We start from the raw sequence: 23,181 nt of genomic DNA, 5'->3' as shown, positions 1-23,181 counted from the left end.
TAGCCCAGATTCGCCAATTAATTGGTTATCTACTATATGACTAATTGTTTTAAAGACGCATTCATTTTGGAAGAATAATAGATATATTAATTCCATGTATTAGTATCTTTATAAATTTTAACTTTATAAATCTTCATTAATCGTTAACAAATTTTCATCCATTCGTAAGTAAACTATGTTTCATGTTGTAAACTTCAGGAATCAAAACATCGATAGGCTTTAAAGGACTTAGGTCTTAAGTTTGGTATATATTGCAATTTTTTTCCATGTCTCACGTGTGTTTCTGGGGTTTCATACTTAACGAGGTACCCTCACCTATCCTTATTATTTCGCCATGTCTGTCTGTCCGCGATTAATTCAAAGAAAGAAATCTCTAATTTTCACGCGTATATAAGTTTATCCTTATTATCTTTGCGTATTAGTTAGCTTACCTTCACCACCTTAACCTTCTAATTCTAAACTAACCATTGCCCGCAGTTTCACCCTCATAATCAAATTAAATTTTCATTGTACATACCTCTATCCTCTATTTTATATCCTTGACGGTTGTATTTATCAAAATGCTTTCTTAGCGGATACCGTTTTCGGATTTCTCCCAACCAAAACCCCACTGTGTTTCGTAGAGCTGTTTAAGTGAAGGAGCAGAGGGTACTTGTTAGATTCGTCCGCAACCTTCTTAGCGGATACCTACATATATATACATTGGCATACCGAAGCTAAATTTCAGCCCGATTGGTTTGTGCGTTGATAGATCAGTTAGTCACCTTTGCGTTATATACTGGTTCAAAATTAAAATGCCCACTTACGTGTCTTTCCAGATCTTGGTCGCCCGAATCCGCTCCTCGCCTGACATCGACCTGTTGCGCGATTGGAAGATGATAACCGTGTTCATCGGCGCCAACGACCTCTGCTCCGCGTCCTGCCTCTCCCCCGTGTCCTGGTCGCCCACAGCACACGCCAGGAAGCTGGCCAGAGCGCTGGATTACTTCCATGAGCACTTACCAAGGACGATCGTGAATTTGATACCGGTTTTAGGTATGTTTCTCAAATGACATGAAACGTTACCGCTGATAAAGATTTTTTTCGTTGAGTCTAAAAAAAAGTTAAGAGTTATTAAATGTATATTGTTTATGGACTAATTTAAATCGCGTCAATTTGGTAATAAAAAGACAGTGGGGTGAAAAAGAAAATTTTAATGTACGGTTATTGGTTATAGAAGCCGTAAAACATGCTTTAATTTTATTTATCGACATTAACGTATATTAGAGTACCTATCCGTACGTAAAACGACAGTTGTTTGCTTGAAAATTGTTTTTCTATATCCCAAACATACCAATACCTTTTCACATCCATAACACATAACAGTAACCTAATTTAGATTTTACGTTATTTCTTATCTTTTAAATTGTCGTGTCTGCGTTTATGTTTTTTCTTTTTTCCTGTATAATGTTCAGTTTTTTTCTTAGTTGTTGTTTGTGTACTTGAGTGTGAATAAATGTATGTATGTATGTCTGTATCTATGTCTATCTATCGTCTACTCTCAGAACTTTTTTTTCTCTTTCGTCACAACCGCTCCCAATTGCCTGTAACCAGCCAAATGTGTTTCCAGACGTGTCGGTATCAGTGCGCGTGCAGCGGCCGCTCATGTGCCGTCTGATGCACCCGCTGTTCTGCGCGTGCTTCCACCGCGGCGGCAACGAGCTGCCCGACCTCGTGCGGCAAGCGCGGCTGTACCAGGCCGCGGAGATGGCGCTTGTGAGTTCGCACTCAAACTCAAACTCAATTTTTTATGTAAACTTTTCCATTTGTTTACGAATTTGCAGCGCTCTCGATACAGGCTAGCATAGTGTGGGTGCTATGAGTGTCTGTTTGGGTATTTTCGTTTAAGCCAAGTGTATGTAATAAGTGCTTTTTGAAACTAAACGTTGTACACAATCTAAAATACAGATTTTTCATTTTCAATAAAATTTTCTTAAAACAAATAGTTTTATTTTTTTAGAATAAATGTGCTTGCTGAAACTCATATAAATTTCTCATCATGCTAGGATATGTAAACAATTTTAGCTTATAAATATAATATCATGCTTTTAAATACTATGTTGTATAATATGTATAAATGTTTTATTGTAAACTATGATTCGCATTAATGCAAAATATGCAATATTTTATAATACAGTGTACTATAAGATTTTAATAAGACAATTTTGTATTTTGCCTCTTTTAAAGGTACATTAGTAGTTACATTACCATCCTTTGTGTTCTGATAAATATGTAACCCTTTATTTGGATTATTGGTAAACGTCAAATATCTCTTATTTTGATATGAGAGCATGTGTTACGTCTGCTAGGCCGGTTGAACTGTGTTTTTACAATTAGCGGTCCGCCTCGGCTTCACCCGTAGTAGGTTTTTTCACTCAAAAACGTTAAAAAAATCTGCCGAATTTGTCGAGACGTTCTCGAGTTGTACGCTTAGCAACACATTTGGCGATTCATTTTTTAATTTTAATTAGCATTTATAAGTAGCTTTCGGCTTCGCATCCGTGATATTTGGAGAAGATTAATAGATGTTATTAATAAACCTTCCTCTTGAATCCCTTTATCTATTTAGAAAAAAACCCTTCATTCGTTGCGTAGTTTTAAAGATTTAAGCAGATATAGCGACATAGGGACAGACAGAGAAAGCGACTTTGTTTATACTATGTATGAAGATCACAAGTGATATGAATCACGTCTACAGGTGGACAGCGGTCGGTACGACACTCGTGAGGACTTCACAGTGGTGGTGCAGCCCTTCATGCGGCTTTTCAACGCGCCGATGCCGCCGCGGGAGCCCCTGCCGCTGGTCATACACCAGTCCTATATCACACATGACTGCTTCCACTTCTCGCAGAAGGGACACGCGTTGGGTACGCTTTTATGAATTTTATGAAACGCTTAAACACTAAATATATCTCAACTCGTGCTCATTTAGGTTACAAATATATTTACTTTAATATTTCTGTAGTTGGTATAGCTTATTAGAAAGTTGATAGTTACTTAACTTTCAATTGAATATATATAGTTCTTATTTAAATAAATATCAGGTATCCATAATCAGTCCAATCTACCTTTTTTGTATTTAAAAACTAATCTGTAAAATTGTATTCCAGCTGCAAATCTCCTCTGGAACAACCTTCTAGAGCCAGTCGGCAACAAGTCAGACAACGTGCCTCCCGTGCTCATGCATTCTTTCAAATGCCCTTCTAAGAACGCTCCATACATCTTTACTCATAAGAATTCGCAAATTTACATGGCTACTGGCCGCCAAGAAGAGTAAAAAAAACATTGTCTATGACATAAAAAAAAAACATTTTTTTTTGTTATGGCGGGAGCATGTGTCAAATATTTTCTAAGGAAAATCTTGATCCTCGTCATGAAAATTGTATATAAATTATAAATTGATTTATGTAAAATACTTTTAATAGTAAATACTCCGTACAAAAATAGAAAATATATCTTTTGAAATTATTTGCGAAAAAAAAATCAAATTTTATAATGTTTAACTAGATATCATCACAGATCATAACATAATACTATACTAATATCATTTTTCTTTCAAATAATATATCAAGTGTAAATACCTCATTATTTTCTTAAGAGAACAATATTATCATTTGCATTATTTTCAAATACACATAGCATTATCTTATTGCTTACAACAAAATAAGTTTTCTTTCTTTTAACTAAAATTCATTATAAAACTTGTGTAATGTACATATTATAACTTTGATTAAGCATGTATAAGAATTATTCAAACTGAAAATATATAAAATTGATACTTACCTACCTAGAAAGTATACCAGTATGTTCACAAAATAATTTAAGAAAACATTCTTTGAAATATGAAAAAAAAAATACAAAATTGTTATCTGTGAAAATGAGATAAAAAACCGTGTGTATGTGAATTGAATTTACCGTCTTAATATTCCATATTTTATCTACTTTATATTATATGTTTAAGTTTTAGGAGACCGATTATCGAGGTGTACGTAGTGAAATCATATCTTTTATTTTTCCATATAAATCTTCAAATATCTTCACGTGACTCTTGCATATAAGCTTGTTATATTCTATGTAAATAATTTATTGTCAGTACGTTTAATATTTACCAAAGTTAAGCTATAGATAGATAGTTAAATAATTCTAGTTCAATTTGAAGGCCTAGTCTTGGGCTAGTCCTTGAACGTTTTTAAAAATTCACTTTTTGTTAAATTTGGATTTTAAATCTAGTATAGGTACTCAATTTAGTGCCATTGTTTAATTATTTTGTTGGATTACAGGTTTGTTTAGTTTTTAATGGTTCTATGTTACAAGTAATAAAGTTATTTTTTATATTAATCGTTTTTTATTCGGAAATGTGTTAAATCGTAATCACTTAAACTAAACGATTGTTGAAGCTCTCATAACGAGTTTTAGTTTAAGAAGTCTACACTTATAGAACAAAAAGGAAACATTATCTATATAGATATTCAGTTATATATTATTACAAAAAACTTTCTCCTTTCATTATTTATACATCATGATTTTCAAATATATTTCTTTGCATTATTGACTGCATAGTAGTAGTATGTACTTACATATCTACTTAAATAAATAGAAGTAGATAGATTATAAGTGAAGTCCCGAATACCCTAGTGCGGTATTGGTAATATATACCTGTCTCACTGTTCGATTTTCTTTATGGTCATGTACCAAGGAGGCGTTCGGTTATAGAGAGGAAGTATTTTAAAATATTTTTAGAGCCTTGCAAATTACATCAAGCAAATACACATTTCTTAATTTATTTGTGACTTCTACTGTATTTTCACATTTACGTTCATTAAAAGCGTTAAAGCAGAACTATATTAATTTCCTCAGACATCTAAGGGGACAGGGAGTCGGGTTGATTCTCATTTAATCTCACTTTGAAAAGAGAGATTTTAAATGGTGGGATTGTTATTGTGGAAATAGATGCTGATATGTCAAAGAATTTCTTCTTTAGTTGTTTTGTCGTTGCAATCTTTCACACTTCAGGGATTTTTTTCCACTTTTTTTGTTTCATTATTACTCGCTTTCCGAAAAAATATTAATATTCTGTAGTTATAATAAAGTCTACCATTGAAAAAATACTTGACAATTTAATGTTCCATTACATTGCGAGAGAAAGACAAACAATTCGATCAAACATGCGTCATAATTGCTCGTAATTTGTTGTAATTAAAATGTACAGCCGCCATTTTCTTTACAAGGCTTTAAGTCTAGAAAAGCTTTTAAGTTCACTGAATTTTCAACACTAAATCAATGAAATAGAGTACAGTTTCATTTGCCACTATGCGCCATATGGCAGAGTATCATGTAATTATTAGGTAGGTACAAAAGTTCAATCGATGACTGACATGACGTGATGTTTTAACAAACAATTAGAGACATGATTGGAGGCAATTTTGGTTTATACATAATTATATTAATATAATAAGAACGAGATCTTATGTCTATTATGTTGATATACAGAATGCGGGTCAGGGGTCAGGGGATTTTATTTTTAATCGCAACTAGATTCAATATAGATAGTATTCTGAATTGCTGGGCCATCAACTCATATATGTTCCTGCTAGGCCTTAGAGGCCTCCACCACGCTGGCCAAGTGCGGTTTGGCAGATGTCACATGTCGTTGAACTTTTGATTCTTGGTCGTGCCGGTTTCCTTTCGATGTTTCTTTTAAATTTCCGAGCAGTTTTTGATGTGGCTAATATGCAGAAAAATCTATCCATTCCCAGCACGTTCGTCTTGTCTCGGCCTTGAATTTTCGATTTAAGTCCGAGGTCTTTACCAATAAGTTACCACTTGACAGACAAGTGAAACGCACTTACCACTTGTAAGACCCATTTAGTGTATCCGCTATTTTATTTGAGATAGCTTATCATTTCTTAAAACAACTTTTAAACAACTCTTAAACACCACATTTTTAATGGTAACTTGCAATTATTCTCAACAGCCGTCCAAAAACCAAGTTCAAGCATCAATGAGTCATAGAAATCGAATACGATAATATATTCCACAGAAACTAGAACATTTCCCATATAAAGAACAGCGACCGCCAAATGTTACACTAGTGTAACCTTATATGGGAGAAGACAACAATTTTACATTATGCTGTAACTACTATATACTTTACTAACACGCAGTGGGTCGTCTTCAAGCACTATTAGTACCCCTCGATATATTGCGAAAAAAGCAAAATAACAGTTTATGTACCACTATATAGCTGCTTTTACTACAATTTTGTATCAGATACTGTTTATTCTTATGTTTTGCCTAATGCACGCCTCAAGCGAATGCCTGATCATTTTCGCGGCTTACAAAAACAACGTAAAATTATTGAAATAAAAGTATCAAGAAAATGTAAATAAATATGTACTCAATTGCATGTATAAAATATACTTATTGAATTAATAAAATAAATATTATAAAATTTATTCGCCATGGAATAAATTTTTCCCACTCGAGGAATAAATTTTTAAATATTTGTTAAGACTTACACTGGACATTGGCGCAGTCCCTCCGTTGGGTGAAGCCATTAACAAAAAGAAGAAGAAGAAGAAGATTTGTTAAATAAGTCCCGAAAACTTAACTTTACTTCGTTATGGAGTACTGAAACCAAAAACTAGCCGAATTGGGAACCTTCTTCGCTTTTGGGAACACCGGTTCAAAATTAGATTATGAAAATTAGATTAGGCTAGCACGTCTCACGTGTAAATATTATACAATAAGAATAAATTAGAAGTTAATGTAATGAAACATAGTAGTGAAGTATGTAATTTAAATTCAATAATTCCGCATGTAAATTGTAAGAGAAGCGCTTCCAAACTATTCTTTCCACTTTCCAAGCTATTTAAATATTTTTAGATGTATTTAACATAGCATGATGACAACGCATATTTAATAAAAAATTAGTTTTAGAAAATAGCTTTCCACACATGGTTTCGTTGCACTTCCGTGTCTAGCTGTTCACGACAGCCGTTGCGCATAGAAAATACCATCCCCTATTTCAACCCTTCTCGTTTATTTTAAAAAGCATGTCTTGTTCCAACATCAACCTTTCTGTATATCATAAAGCACCTTACTTCTTCAAACGTATAAATATATAACAAACACACAGACAGTGTAATTTGCTATAATTATATAATTTTATGTGTTAAGGCTTTTTAAATGTAGGTCATTAGTGTCCTCAGTTGATGGAAGCCCGCATTCCACAGATGTAATAATAATGCGGGGCAAACGAGGTGCTATAATCAGTGAAACAAAACAGTTTTCATAAATAGTAAATGAATATTCTCATATATGCAGTGTTATATGGTAAGGAGAAAAAGGAAAACGCATATTGTATTTATTATCATACATCTAAGTCTATCGACTAGCAGATCCTGTTTCAATCGTTTATTAAGTTCATAATTTGCAATTAACTAACTCTGCGGTCTTAAAAAATGAAAACAACATTTATTTTATTTTAATATTGGGCAGTCTGGAAGATATTATTAAAAAAACTCAAATAATTTAAAAAAAAACATTAAATTTGGTATGTACGACACCAAATAAATAGTTTAATAAATATCATTGAAAATGCAGCATTTATCCAATTAAAAGATAAATAGACACATCATTTATCACTTCGTTTGAGAAACTGTTCATATATATCGGTACTTACTTTCGGTTTGTGCTCATATTAAACACATTTCGAAATGGATTTTAATAATTATAATTCAATTGAATATATTAAATACGAGATAATTAGTCATTCCAAAAAATCGATAATTTCATATCATTTAATCTCTTATTCAAGAAACATGTAAAGTCAGGAATAATTTTTAATCATAAGTAGCATTTATTTAGTGTTTATAGCAAATATAATTTTAATAAAAACAGTAAGTCGTCTTAAAAAACATAAAAATCGATGATCATTTATTTAACAAATTTCTATGAGGCCAATCAGAAGTATCATTTAGCTACAATGTCAGAGGTTTTTGATAACTAAAAATACGTGTTGGGAACCTTTTTTCATTTTTTTAACGTCGGCAAAAGCTCCGCTTTTTGTAAAATAGGTTAAAAATGCATGTTCCCTCATGTCAACACAAGTTATCGATTGCAACGAGGGTCAAGGTTGGGGAACCAGCATCCCTTTTCATCTTAGTCTCCCTATAGGCAACCCTTTCATTGTGACCATATTTTGAGAAAGCGAATATATATTTTAATTGAAAGAGCATATTTTCAATGCAAATATATTAAGAACTTTATTTTATTTTGTGTATTTTAAATAATAAGCTTTGTCTAATGGCTGGGAATGCTGGAATTAATTTCAACATGCCAGTTGCAACCAGAACCTAGCCCTGTAAAGGAGTTGTTTGCCATAAGTCTTCATTAGAAACCTTATATTTATAGCAATATAAAAAATATATATATTTGTAGAATAGGTCAAAAATGGATTATGATCGCTTTGAAAATTAAATCAAAAAACCACTTAATCGTCTTACATAGTAGAGACAGTAGAGTAGAGAAGTTTAAATGAAAAGAAACGCATAACTTCCTATAATTGAACACAAATACATCCATTATTTTATAATTTTATATCATTGAAAGAAGGGAATAAATACAATAATAACAAAATAAAATCAGATGTAACCAAACAATGCATAATGAATCTATTAATAACATTAATTTCCTTATATTACTCATTGTTCCCAACAAACTAAGCCGAAAGACAAGCCCTGTCTGTAGTCTGGACACACTAGTGCATATAGCTACGTGACACGGTGTTATTCTGAATCTAGACCTAACTTGCGATGCGATATCGCTTCGATCTCATTTTGACTTGCTGTTAATAGTAAGTAATAACAATACATTTCCATTTATATATAAAAATGTTTTGGAGAATCATTCTATACTTTTTATAGTTACGTTTTTATCGTGATGTGGTGAGGCATGAAGTTTTCTTAACTTTTATTTAAGTAGGAGTTTTCTTCAATTTTATTTAAGTGTAATATTTAATTCAATTTTCTTTTTGACTAATAAAATTTATGGTTATACACCCAATAATATAATAATGATACACTTATTACGTTTTTAGGATAACTTTGAATTAGTAATTATACTTAAAAACTTGAATTAGTTATTATTTAGTGCTAAATAATAGCTAATTCAAACAAAAAAAAAATGTACCTATGTCTACTGTCTGTAGTAAGAACCTACCTACCAAACTAAGGAAAAAAGCCTAATTTAAAATCAACAGCTCTACATGACCTAAGATAGAGAACGAATGAAAATCATTCTTCTAAACCCCCAAAATGACGTCTCTTCCTCAAAATCTATCCAATTTAAAATTCAAACATACCATATTCATCATCATTCCAGAATAGTCCCGGCGCATGTCCTACGTTATATAAAAGCAGTGGGCACCACGCACCACCACCAGTCCGGCCCGGTGCGTTGCCTAGCGAACTCGCCACGCCAAAACCGCTCTTATCGTTCGAGACTTAAACTATAGCAACATGGTGAGTTAACTTTTTTTCAGTAAGTGTTGCCAACAAAAAATGCGTTCAAAATATTGTTACAAAATTTTGGATGGTCGAAATATACTTATATCATGTATTACAGCTACAATATAGTCGTATCTATATAAGAGAACTTAAATAATCGTATTGGTTTCGGATAAGTTTTGTCGAATTTTTTTTAATTTTTAAATCATCTCGATCAAACATTCTTTACTATATATGAAAAAGAATGAGACTAGAAATATAAATATCCAAATATATATAGAATATCTAAAGGCAAAAATAAACTAATTTACTTTTTAATTATTACTTATGTACATTATTAAATTACATAATATTTTATAAAATAAGTAGCTATGTATATATATTTCCCTACTATATCCTCAATATCATTTAATTTAAAAAATATGATTAATATTTATTAGTGGGTAATTCGTTCTTCTAAAATCGGTGTATTCAGTTTTCCTTCTTAATTAATTTTTTGTACTAGATTCTTATAATAAACTATATTAACTAGACATTGAAGCCGCCTACAGCCAAACAAAACTTCATTATTTTATAGATTCTCTCATCTATAAGATTACATTGAAATCTCAATACCAATTTCGCGTTTGACTGATCAAACTAATTTAAAGCAGCCGTTAATGCTTAATAAGTATTAGAGAAAAAATATCTATTTTAGCCATTAGCTAAATGGATATGCTTGTCATTCGATCATTTGTCAATGAAAATGATTTTAATTTTTTCTTTTACTTTTTATATATTTTAGTCTCCTGGATACGACGGTCTTATAAAATAATGTTAAACATGCAGACCTACATTTGTGAACATATAATATTAGTTAATGTGCATATTAAACATTAGTTAATGTTTTACTTAGTTTATATTAAAAAAAACTTTTGTTAAAAGTTTAAATAACTAAACAACAAAATAACTTTTACTGATCTACATAAAAGCTTAATATATCCTCATTTTTGTATATTGTTTCTTTAGAATCATAATTAACGAATCGCTCGTGTACCTACTCATTTACTTTCAAACTTATTAAACAGTTAATCATCGTAATTAACATTGTTTATTCTCTATCGAAAGAAGAAAATTTTCTAGTCTCGCTTACGCTTCAACCATTTTAATAATACTACGAACTCCTAGACCACCTCTTGCCAATTCCTTGATCCTTTGTTCCTTGAAGCATGTTTTATTCAAGCCGATAAATATTAGATCGGGAATAAGCAATTAGTTCCCGAACACACAATGCATACAGACATGCTTCGTGACAAACAATGCAGCTATTGTTAATGCAACCACCTTATTTGAGGGGTTCGCGTTTTACACTCTTTATGCCAGTACGTCATAAAAGAGCGTAGAAAATAAAATAAGTAGAAATTAAAAATCAAATCAAACTTTTTTTTTAGAATTATATGAGCTTAGAAGTTCATGTCATTTGTCAATTTATACTTCATATCCAAAAGTTTACGGAAAACTTTTTCGTTTGATACTTTTATCCAATATGTGACAATATTCCATTAAATTCGAAATCAAACTGAATAATTTAACAACTAAACTACTTTAATGCTAAATTAAAATAATGTAATTAATTTTGACAATAGAAATAGAATCAAAATTATTTGATAAAGCAAAGTATATTATGGGCAATATTAATAGAAAATTTATTTCTTATACAACATTATTCAACCTTCTGCCAAAAAAAAATGTAATTTCAGTATCTCACCACAGATGAAACCTGTACCTTGTAGCAATTTATTGTCGCGTGAAAGCATTTAATCAGTTTTTGCAGGATATCGATAAAAGCTGCATTTAACACGTTTTCGGTCAGCACAATGACCTTTGAACGAGGAATGTGCGAAAAAATATTTCCTACTGACAAATTTAAGAAAAAAAATTATTGTTCAGAAACAGTTTCAGTGGACAAAGACAAAAATTATAATTTATTTCGATATCGTTTTCACAAAGTATTTATCTAACATACGTGAACTTTTTTCATATTTTTGATAACATCTTACTGGCCGAAAAAAACGGCGAAAAAAAAGAATTACTAGAACTAACTTCGTTCTTATCACAAATATTTGAAAACTGAACATCCGATGCAATTAAAACATAATATCTGTTAGAGGCCGTGTAACAGCTTCTATATTTAGGTACGTGTATTAAAAACAATTAAATAGACACCATATAATTATACTACAGGCAATACGTGGGTGTGAGCTTATCAGATTAGATATTACTAAGTGCTTATTTTTAATCTATAAAAGAAGAACGATTTTGTTCATGTATTATTGGCATTCATACAAATACATAGCTATTTTATAACAATATTGAGAACAATATGATCGATTTATTTATTAAATATATTAATGAATCGCCAAATGTGTTTCCAAGCGTAAAACTCGAGAACTGGTCGTCCAATTCGACAATTTTTTTCAAACAACAAAGAAGGTTCTTATGAAAAGAAAAACGTACCGTAAAAAAAACTTGAAAATTTTATTGATCAGGAGCTTTACATTTGTAAATACTTAATAATGAACTAGAATACGTACATAGTGGTTCTACCTAAAGGCGTATTTTGCGTGTGTTAATTAATAAATATATAAAACCGTGCCTTAATAATTAAATATAAGTATGAAATATTTCGTGCTATGTGTTACTAAGGTGCTTTCTCTTTGAAGCGAATTGTGATTAAAGCACTAATTTTTATCTTACACTAGCTGCGCCTCGCGGTTTTACTTGCGTAAGTCTGTATCCCGTACGAATATCGGAATAAAAAGTTGCCCAAGTATTATTCTAGGTGTCCAGCTATCTACGTACCAAATTTAATTGCAATCGGTTCAGTAGTTTTTGCGTGAAAGAGTAACAAACATACTCACAAACTTTCGTATTTATAATTAGTAGGATTATTTTAATATCTATTAAAAATACCCGTTAATGGTCCCGCAGGACAGGAATTGCCTAGTGCGGGATCCAATGAATTCATGTTTGTATCTTAACATTTTACATTGAAGAATCATAGACTAGTTATTATTTGTTATTTGTGTATTAAGTGCATCTTAAAGTTATAAACATATCTTATTATCAAAAAAATACCTCATATCATATATTTTACTATTCAAGTAAAATACAAACTTACTTTTTGTTCGGGCGTTGAAATAATAAAAGTTAAGCTGTAATCGAAGAATCACATATGCAACTTTTAATGAACATTCATTCGTACTCCTCAGTCCTCACCCACAAAATGTAATAATTAATTTTTGGAAGCGTCGCTCAGTACTCCAGAGTGACGTCACCAGCCCCTCCCTTGGTGACTCATCGCCATTTTCATGTCATTCGGGATTCAGTAACATTTTCAAATATTTATTCAGCGGGTCGTATCGGTTTTATACAATTTACTTTACGAGGTTTTCAACCTCTGGATAGTTGGGATATTTTGAACGATTTTGGAATAGTTTGAAAATTTAAATTATTTTTAAATTCAACGTCAAAAAATTTGTATGCGACTAGCGATCCGCATTGGCTTTGTCCGCGGCAGATAACACAATCAATCGAACGAACTTATGAATTCGATCCAGTAGTTTGTGAGATAAGTGCGTTCAAACAAACGAACTCTTCTATCATATTATTATTAGTATATTGAAGATTTGAAAATAAAGATCGTTATATCTATGTATACATCATTAATCAGTGGAAATCTGTAGAGAATATTAACAGCTTAAATTTTTAAATTAAGTTTATTTCGTGTAATTGAAATAAACTATTTCGAATAAAGCCACCTCGGCATAGATAGAGGCATTTTAAAATAACTTACTTGAATTGGAAATAAGCTTATAAAAGAAAAGAAACGAAGAGAAAAGGATGAAAGCAAAAGAAATAGTTAATAATAAAATATCCTCATTATAGTGCCTATGTTATGTATTGCAAATACACTAGTTAATTTGATCAGTCGTACGAAGTGTAGGCAAAACGGATGTTTTTTGTTACAATGATTCAGAGTTTCAAGAAGCCAGTGTCTCAAATTAAATTTAGTCTTACAAAGAAATCTTTCCTCATTCGCTTTGTTTTGACATTCCGCGTTATTTGATTCATTTATATTGTTATTATCAATTATACAGGTTATTTATATTTCATTACAACATCAGTGTTTTATGGTGTTTATAAGTTTTAAGTGAATATTTTATGGTTTTCATAATATCACATAATTAGACAGATATTAGATAAATCATTTATATTAGATAAACGATGCATACTTCTCCAAAAGTTTAAGACACGCTACTAAGGATTCATAAACCTAAGAACCTGTCGTTACCTATATACCTATAACGATTCCTATTAGTCTCTTACGTTTGAATGTGTAATTTGCATAAAATGTTTTTCACACCTTCAATAAATAGCAAAATTATATATACATTTATTTACATATAGTTCATTATTAATTATATGTTTAATAACAACCATAAAATTATATAATTGCGCGAGAATGTAACAAATCGAACCGATGTTAAATGTTATGTTACAAAAATTTAATTCTTTTTTAATCACACGCTTGTGAAAAATAATATCAAAGTATTAGTAGCCAAAATTTCACGGCACGCCCCAGCGGACAATAGATTTGAAATGTTTTTGCCTTTTTTTGTCAGCATGCGTCTCATGCCAGATAAAAACCATGATGGGTGTTGGTAGGAACATTGTTATGATATATTGCACCAGTGTATGAGAAGGCTTATCATTTAATGTTTTTTTTTTTTATTTGACGTTAATATTGTCAAAATTTGACATCTGCCTTATCGTTCTGTTTTTTTTTTTTAATTTGACATTGATATTGTCAAATTGAATAATTTTGAATCTAGAAATACAGATGATAGAGACGGCAGAGAGTATACATCGATATGCATTTAGTAAATATATAGCGGTTATTTTAATATTATGAACAGACACTCGAATATTATTTATTGGTATGGCCACCGTTTTAATTTCTAACCTATAAATAAATTATTACTTTGAGTACAAATCGAGATCAGAAGCTAAATTTACATTCCTGTAATCCACCAAATAAAGTGTAAAGTTCGATCCATTATTGTAAGTTTTTATGAGGTTTTTTTGTGATGTTCCTCCGCAGTCGGAATTAGCCGTGTACATTGACCTCGTCTCTATTACTTGGCTTACAGTATCACAGATTTTGATAGAGATTTGCACCTAGATATTTCTGCGTAAAACAATAACATATTGATCTAATTATAGATAAATTAAAACGGGTTTTATTGTATCCAATTTATCTTGTGTTATGTACAACTTAGTTTGTTTTTGTCTCAGATACGTAAGCATATCTTAATAATTTGTACCAATAATGTAATAAGTATATAATGATGTAATCTGATCAAGATATTTGTTTTCGTGTTTTGTAAAATTAAACATTATCAGGAGTTTTAAAAAGCTTTTAAATGTTGTATAGTTATAAATACAATTGAAAAGTTGTATTTATAATTCTAGAAAATTATATTCGTATAAATTAAACATTTGCAAAGTAAATATATTTTTAAAGTGCCTAGTAAGTAATAATTCTCGTAATATTCTTATAAATTTTGCGTTGCATAATAAAGCAAGAAACTAGGGAAGACCATTAATTTTGTGTAAGTAGGTTTACCGATAACCTGGTTCATGGTAGACGTTTTCAGGACACCTACAGGAAACACTGGATTTAAGTCACTGCTGTCTAGCATGCTATGTTTCATTCTATGTTTCCCTTGCTTTAATCAAGGATATACTGTATGCCTGCTAGTAGTCTAGTACGTTTGATAAATATTTAGTTTTCTAATTAAGTAATAAAAAAACCTTCATTTACGTTTAATTAGAATAATTTAAAAGCTTATGCCTTATACTATATACCCAGTCATTGTGCAGCCTAATACTATATACCTAGTCATTGTGTTCCCAAATAAAAAGCCGCAATATTTGCGTACGTAAGGGGTTTGTAACCCTATATTGATGGAGGGTGCTCCGCCCCAGCGGAAAGGGCTTTTAAGGCATCCACGGGAAGTGTATGTGCTAAGTACACACTGTTAAAACCTAGGGAGAAAAGCTCTTATTACACGAAGGGCTTAGTAATGAATCTAGGTAGATGACTGAATAAAATTAAAGTTTGGCGGACATACTATATTTAGAAATAATAGGAATTATTTAAAAATTCTTAATATTTTTTCTTAGAGTGCTAATTTGAAATCCTATGGAATCTCAAACTAGTTACAGAGTACGGACTGGATATTTAATTTATTGCTAGCTTTACATACAATTTGATCAAATTATTCATTTTTTGGTTTCTACTCCTACCAAATAAATATAGGCTACCATATTTTAATATCTAGACTGATAAAACGTTTCTATCATTAAATATACCGATTATCTAATAAAAGTGGTGTGGTTGATCGATTTTTTACAAGTATAGTATTTTATAACACGGCGTCAAGGGTTGCTTTGTTAATAAACCTATGTGCCTGAGTGATTTCTTTTATATACGCATTCATTAAATAGAAGCAAAGACGACTTTAGAGAAAAAATGTGCTGAATCAGAACCATTTATAAGACCGCTGCTGCTACAGTCTTTTGTAATATATTTTAAACTAAATAACTTCTTATTTGTTGCCATACAAAGTTTTAAAAAGCTTTTTCGCTTCGTAAATTCAAGTTATCATTAATCTTATTTCGCTAATATTGTGAATGAAGTCGGTAAAAACGATTTTCATAAATAAATAACTCGTCATTGTAATAGTTTTACCTGGACGTAGATCATTAGAAAGTTGTATGTTATTTGATTTTAAGTGTAAGATCATAATGCTCACGCAGCATGTTGACATGACATTTTCCTTATTTTTACAATTGTTTAATTTGTCATTTATGGTAAAATACGATAGAACATTAAATATAAACGAAATCATTCGTATTGTCCACACATATTAGGATGAAAATTCACTTAAATCATACTTAAACTTTAAAATGCATCGATAGAGCGGTTCACCTACACCTATCTATAATTGTTATAAAAATGTGTTCATTATATAAGTTCATAAATCATAATATTTTATGATTCATCAATGTAAAATTAAACATAAATAAACTCATTTTATACCACATTTTTACATTGCCAAGTAAATCTAGGTGAACTTGCGATAATTAAGCTGCCTTCCGATAGTGTCTACTTTAAAAAATCACCCGCGTACTGAGCACGGTGTGGTACCACCAATATCATCAATCAACGTAGAAACATAATAGGTACAGAGAACTAAGTTATGGATCTAGGTTAATTCGATTCTTGATCTAGTGTCAAAATTATGGGGTAAATTATGCTACTTTCAAGTTGCTTTCATCAAAATCTTTGTTAACATTATAAATCTTTCATTTTGTTTTTCGTTAAATAACCATTGACTTTAATGTTTTTATTTTTAACGTTTAGTCATGGTGTACATGTGACTGCCTATATAAGGGATAATAGTTGTCCCAAATAAATTGCTCCTAAAAGTAATGGCTTCCCAAAAAGCATAGTTGTTGAAAATTGATGCCATTAATTGTAAAACAATTGTCGATGTGGACGTCTTTTTAAATGTGTAATCATTTCCTTTATTGAATAAGTGGGTGGGTTTTGGAGACTTATCGATTGATTTGCATCTAAATGGTTTAACAATTTTGTTTATATTGATATTTTTAACGCAGTAATTAAAATGCATACTTTGAGTTATATTACTCATAGTTATTAGTGATTGAAGTTTCATTTTAAATGTTATTTTTTACCATTTGCTATGCGTACTATCAGATAACTATGTCTGATAGTAGGTGTACAAAGCATTGAAGTACAGATAATTAATGTAATAGTATGTTGAAGTTCGATTATGACTGTCAAACGTAACGTTATGTACGTTTTAACGTAAACGTATATATAGCTATAGCGAATGACGATTTCAATATTATTTACAAATCTAAATTCTGATCTATAAATGAACAAGTAATACAAAAGTAGTTACAAGAAGTTCCACTTGATCGGATATAAACAAAGGCGGATTTGGCTGGCCGCTCAACACCGCGCCTGCGCAGCCAATGAAGCATTCCCATAATATTGGGGTATTTCCTGTCAAACGTTATTTTTCTTGTGTCTTTTAAAACTGCACTAGGTGAAGGGTTTTGTTTTACAAACGGGTCAATAATAAACATTTTACACACATTTTTCGTATATCTTCTATAGAGTTAGATCAAAAGGTGTTTTCATTCATCATAATTATGATTGTGACATTGGGATAAAAAAATTAAAATTTTAAAAGAAGAAAACGCTTTCTCTTATTTCGTACGTATTTACAGTCTCAAGTTTTATGAAATAAGTCATTATCGACTAACACCAAATTACTATAATCAAAACCCACTAAAAAGTTGAACATAGTACTTAAAAATGAGGATTAATTGATGAAAATATTTCAAAGGAATCAATACTGCACCGTAATTGAAAATAGCTCCACTCACATCAATGCGTGCATCAGTTACCAAACTACCGCATGACATGAAAGTGAAAAATCCCTAGAAACAGAAAAACAAAGAATAAATAACTGATTTGAATAATATCATAGATTCCCATCGGTTTAGCTTTGCGATGCATATAAATGTAGGTTAACATTTATCCAAAACAACTTGAACGTTTGTCTGTTATGTTGTAGATATTTGTTTACCGATTAAATCTTTAAACATTTTGAAGATTTTTTAGTAAAGAAAACCAGAAATACAAAATTAAATTTCGATTAATTAAGATAACGCTAGCGCAACTTTAGCCTGAAAAGGTTTACAAAGGTATAATACAAATAATAGAGAGCAAAATAAATCATACATTATCACCCTAAATTATAACGAATAATTACCAAAAGCTGTTTAGTTTATCCATAGACTGTGAAAGAATTTTTATATTTGAATTTCAAGAAACACTCCTTACATCATTAATAATATGTAATTACGTTTAACGCTTATTTAGAAAAAAAAGTGTTATATTTTCTGTGTGATGAAGTTTGCTAGAACTGTATAATTTACCCGAAAAACACTTAGAAATGCAATCGAAGTCGCTGGTAGCAACTAGTATTGATAGATGTGATATTAAACCAGATACAAACCAGAATGATGCTTCATCGAGCATGTCCGTTTGTTCGTGTGTAACGAATGATGATGTTACATTAATAGCCAAGCCATTCTGCATCCATTTGAGAGATTATCAGAGATAATCTGAGAAGTACGCGTCATTTTGATTAATATTTTTGCCATTTCAATCTTATTTGTATAAAATATCATGGGTCCTTTGTCTATTTTATTGATTTTTTAAGTTGCGTATAATTTGGTATGCAAAATAATTTTTTTTTTAATTACCATCGTTCCTACCAATTCATTTATATCTATGATATTATTTAATGTGAGTTGAAGTCGTTGCATTGGTATCTGAAACATTAAACTCAACACCTAAAATTACACTATTTACATAGTTCGACTATCAATGTAGAGGTCAATCGCTTTACTGCTAATTAACAACCTATATCAGTTAAAAAAGAAAATATAAAAAAGGAATCCTCATGTATGTAAAATCTTCTTAAGTTCTCTTTGATGCAAATAAATAACCCAAGACTTCTGTTCATAACAAAAATATGAAGGCTCTTAAACGTCTGCGCAGATGATAAGCCTTCAATAAGAACCTAACTAAATGAATTTTCAACCGACTTTAAGGATAGGAGGAAGTTCTAATTCGACTGTATTTTATTGTATTTATTATCACAGAACTTTTGACTGGGTGAGCCTATTTTGATGATTCTAATTTATTTATTTTTTATTTAAAGCTGGTGCCCTCCATGTGGTCTCATTTGAATTTGGTTTAGTGTGATAATTTGAAGGCGGCTGACTTTTTTGATAATTATTGTTAGGTTTTTTTTTACTTGTTATTCCTGCATACATGAAAACTAAACTGATATGTGACCAAAAGGTTCAATATGTCGTTCATTTGGTTCAGTCATAGTTTATAACATTATGTATACATAGCGTTTATGTGTAACTAGAAAACGAAAACAAATAAGAGCTTTAAGGCTTTATAATTATTATCTATCCCATACATGCAATGTAATACCGAAAAATCGATTCCACTACCATGGACATTTATGATCGCAATAAACATATCATAACACAGCAAAGCGTAGCAGACACGGAGTTTTTCAGTCCTGTAATGGTAGTTCATTGAACTTAACCCTAATTTCGTAGTTTATAACAAATTACCGTCACGCACGGAGCTATTAACTTTGAACACAGCTGGGAATATGATTTTCACTATATATTTTCTGCTATATAGAGTTATGCGTGTAATGACATAGCATGACCTGTTTTTATGTCAAAGTTCATGTACTAGGTTGTCATGCCCTTACTTATCTCTGAACAATTTGCATGTAAAATGTATTCAGGACTTTATTGAAATTGTTTACACCTACTTATTGGCTATTATAAATTAGTAGATCTTTCATTACACAATGCGAACATTTACTCGGGACTATATAAGGATATTTTGACCTAAAAACTTTATTGAAAATCTATACATACATCTATACTTTCGGTTTGATTATAATTATTCAGATATACATTCAGAATGCGCATAGCTGTATTAAACCCGGAGAAACTACTATAAAATGTTAATATAAAATATTTCCAATGAAAGTGTTTATGCATTAACATATTCTTATGGTCTGCACGTTTTCCGCCCCATTTCGTGCTAAAAGCATTTGCATTCTATTCCACTTTACTACTTCACTTTGAATGTTTTAATTTTTCAAGTAAATGTATCTACACGCGGGACGCATAAAATGTGTATGTAGAAAAGTCTGGAAAAGCCCTAGCCTAATAATTAATAACAATTATTTAAATCAGCTCAAACGTCAAGGTGATAATATTTTTGTTTTATAATCACCAATGAAATTCCCAGCATAAAAAGCAAAGAATAAGCCCAAAAGATTAAGCACAATTTAATCACCAGCACGTATTTCGCATAACCCTCGTCGATACAAGAAATCTTTTTCACAGAGGGAATGCATCTCAGTACACATCGGACAAGCCGGCGTCCAGATCGGCAATGCCTGCTGGGAGCTTTACTGCTTGGAGCACGGCATCCAGCCAGACGGCCAGATGCCCTCCGATAAGACCCTGGGCGGTGGGGACGACTCCTTCAACACCTTCTTCAGCGAGACCGGCGCGGGCAAGCACGTGCCGAGAGCTGTCTTCGTCGACTTGGAGCCTACTGTAGTCGGTTAGTGGAGAAGCATTATTTTACACAGAATCTATAGTTTAAACTAAAAATCTACGTGTTTTGAATTTGGGAACGTCAATTAAAAATTGTAAATTTTATTTAGGATTTCCTTCTTACATTCCTTTGCCATTGGATACTTTTTATTTTTGAGATTTAGAGAACTTCCACTTTAACTCTCGGAATTTTGATGTGGTTTTAGGAGAATCCTATTAAATAAATCAGATTTTTGTGAATTATTTTATTGATGGGAATCACAGATAATATAATACTATTGTAGTAATGGCAATGAACAAAACATAAAACAAAACGTTCTTAAAATTTTCAGAAAAAAGATAATTTCAGTCTAGTAACTTTGAATACCTGTACATAATTATAAAAAAGGAATGGCAAACAAATTATTATCGCATTGAGAGAAAATAGTGCATCATCATGAATTTTAAATTGAACGTAGCAAAAAGTTAGAATAAAATTAGCTTTCTAAGCTGAGTGCGCTGTAATAGTCCAAACCAGATACAAATTACAAGCAAATAGCTTGTAATTTGTTCATGTGGAAACATATCATGAGAAAACTGAATCGAAACTACACAAATAAATAAGATTTTACGATCAGTTAAAACATTTGATTTTATATGCTATGACGATTTCTATTCACATAAAAATAAACAATAGCAACAAATAAAGCTATTTTAGAGATATGCTTAGTTTTTTTTAATAACTTCCATCATTAGACAATTATTTGTATATGTCAATTTCCATTTCCTAAAAGTCTCGAAAAAAGCTAAATTACTGTACGAGTGCTCTTGATGTAAGAAATAATAAGTTAGATAAGATGGACATTGAACTCGTTCAAGAGGCAGCTATTACTGCAACGTGTCATTACATCTATATTCCGTACTATACTTACCTACTCCGAGAATCCGACAGGGTTGCCAACATAAAGAAATTTTTTTTTTTTTTTTCACTAGGTTTACAGAAATAACATTAAAAAAACGCAACTTTCTCTGAGGCATTTTATACATTTTTTACTACATATTATAATTTGTTAATATATTTTATATCATAACTAGATGCTCGTCCCGGTTCCACGTGGGTGTCAAGATTCCTGTTTTTTTCCTAAGCGAGCATTTAAAAAAAGTATCCTATCATCCAAGTAAACTCATATTCTGTCTATATACCAAATTTCATCAAAATCCGTTCAGCAGTTTCATCCAAACAAACAAACTTTCGAATTTATGTTCATAATAGTGTGGATATTAGTGTAATAGTATGATATCAGTTTGTCAGTCTCTTCTTCAAGCTTAAACTAATAAGCCGATTGGGAAGAAATTAAATTTGGTTTCAAATTAACTTATTGGTTAACTACCGATAACTCTCTTTATGAGATCTAAGGATTAGGATAGACTTTATCCCGGAGATTCCACAGAATCGGAAACTTTGCGGTTAAAACCAAGGAACTATATTTTCTATTAAATACGTCAGCGAAGCCGAGGGCGAAAAGCTAGTGTTATATAAAATCCTACTAATACTAAAATTCCAAAAGTTTGTAAGGATGTGTGTGTGTTCGTTGCTCTTTCACGCAAAAACTACTGAACCGATTACAATGAAATTTGGTACGTAGACAGCTGGACAATTGGAATAAAATACAGGCAACTTTTTATCCCGATATTCCTACGGGATAAGGATTTATGCGGGTGAAACCGCGGGGCGCAGCTAGCAGTTAACAATATTAGGTATATTGAACAGTTGACAACCCTATTACCAAGTTATAACTCATCAAATTGCTATTTCCATCAGCCGAAGCACAAATATAATCCCGTCGATCGAAACATCGAAAACGTACACAATTTACGATCAAGTTACAATATTTAGCTACTACGGTTACAGAGTAAATTGTTTTAGTGGTGATGACTTTTATCACTCATACTGTAGTCTTTATAAATGTATCGAAATAAGTAAGATGGAATAGTTTATAGATTTTTATTTTTATAATCAAAATAATATCTGATACTTGCATGTCAGCACATTACATATATAGCAATGTATTATTTTTATGTATTTATTATAAATGTGTATAATATTAAGAATGTCACCCAAATCTAATATTATGTTGTCTGTGCCCAAATTATTGTTTTGAATTTATATTATCTGCGGTTAGTCATTAGCTTACAAAAAAACGATTATTGTGTACTGTTTCTTCAATAATCGTTACGGGCCGTCGTCGGGCGTTTTGATACATTATATTTTTAACACGCTTTTATTAGCTTCACTTGTATGTTTGTATGTATGTATGTATGTAACTCACACCCGTTTTTC

General features: G+C 31.2%; 2 protein-coding genes across 2 annotated transcripts in view; both read left to right on the top strand.

The window, feature by feature from the left end:
• Positions 1 to 3,336, top strand: part of LOC119840492 (phospholipase B1, membrane-associated-like) — a 29,069-nt gene extending 25,733 nt beyond the window's left edge. Inside the window, exons 4-7 of the mRNA XM_038367130.1 lie at positions 819 to 1,035; positions 1,610 to 1,755; positions 2,738 to 2,906; positions 3,150 to 3,336. Of these exons, the coding sequence (XP_038223058.1) occupies positions 819 to 1,035; positions 1,610 to 1,755; positions 2,738 to 2,906; positions 3,150 to 3,316 (699 nt within the window). The 3' untranslated portion in view covers positions 3,317 to 3,336. The remainder of the gene's footprint in view (positions 1 to 818; positions 1,036 to 1,609; positions 1,756 to 2,737; positions 2,907 to 3,149) is intronic.
• A 6,100-nt stretch (positions 3,337 to 9,436) lies between these two features.
• The window catches only part of LOC119840451 (tubulin alpha-1A chain-like), a 23,397-nt gene continuing 9,652 nt past the window's right edge, over positions 9,437 to 23,181 (top strand). The window contains exons 1-2 of the mRNA XM_038367073.1: positions 9,437 to 9,563; positions 20,646 to 20,868. Of these exons, the coding sequence (XP_038223001.1) occupies positions 9,561 to 9,563; positions 20,646 to 20,868 (226 nt within the window). The 5' untranslated portion in view covers positions 9,437 to 9,560. The remainder of the gene's footprint in view (positions 9,564 to 20,645; positions 20,869 to 23,181) is intronic.

Source organism: Zerene cesonia, chromosome 6 (genome assembly GCF_012273895.1).
Source record: "Zerene cesonia ecotype Mississippi chromosome 6, Zerene_cesonia_1.1, whole genome shotgun sequence".
Taxonomy (NCBI): domain Eukaryota; kingdom Metazoa; phylum Arthropoda; class Insecta; order Lepidoptera; family Pieridae; genus Zerene; species Zerene cesonia.
The sequence above is the reverse complement of the archived record's forward strand: the minus strand, read 5'-3'. Positions and strand labels throughout refer to the sequence as shown.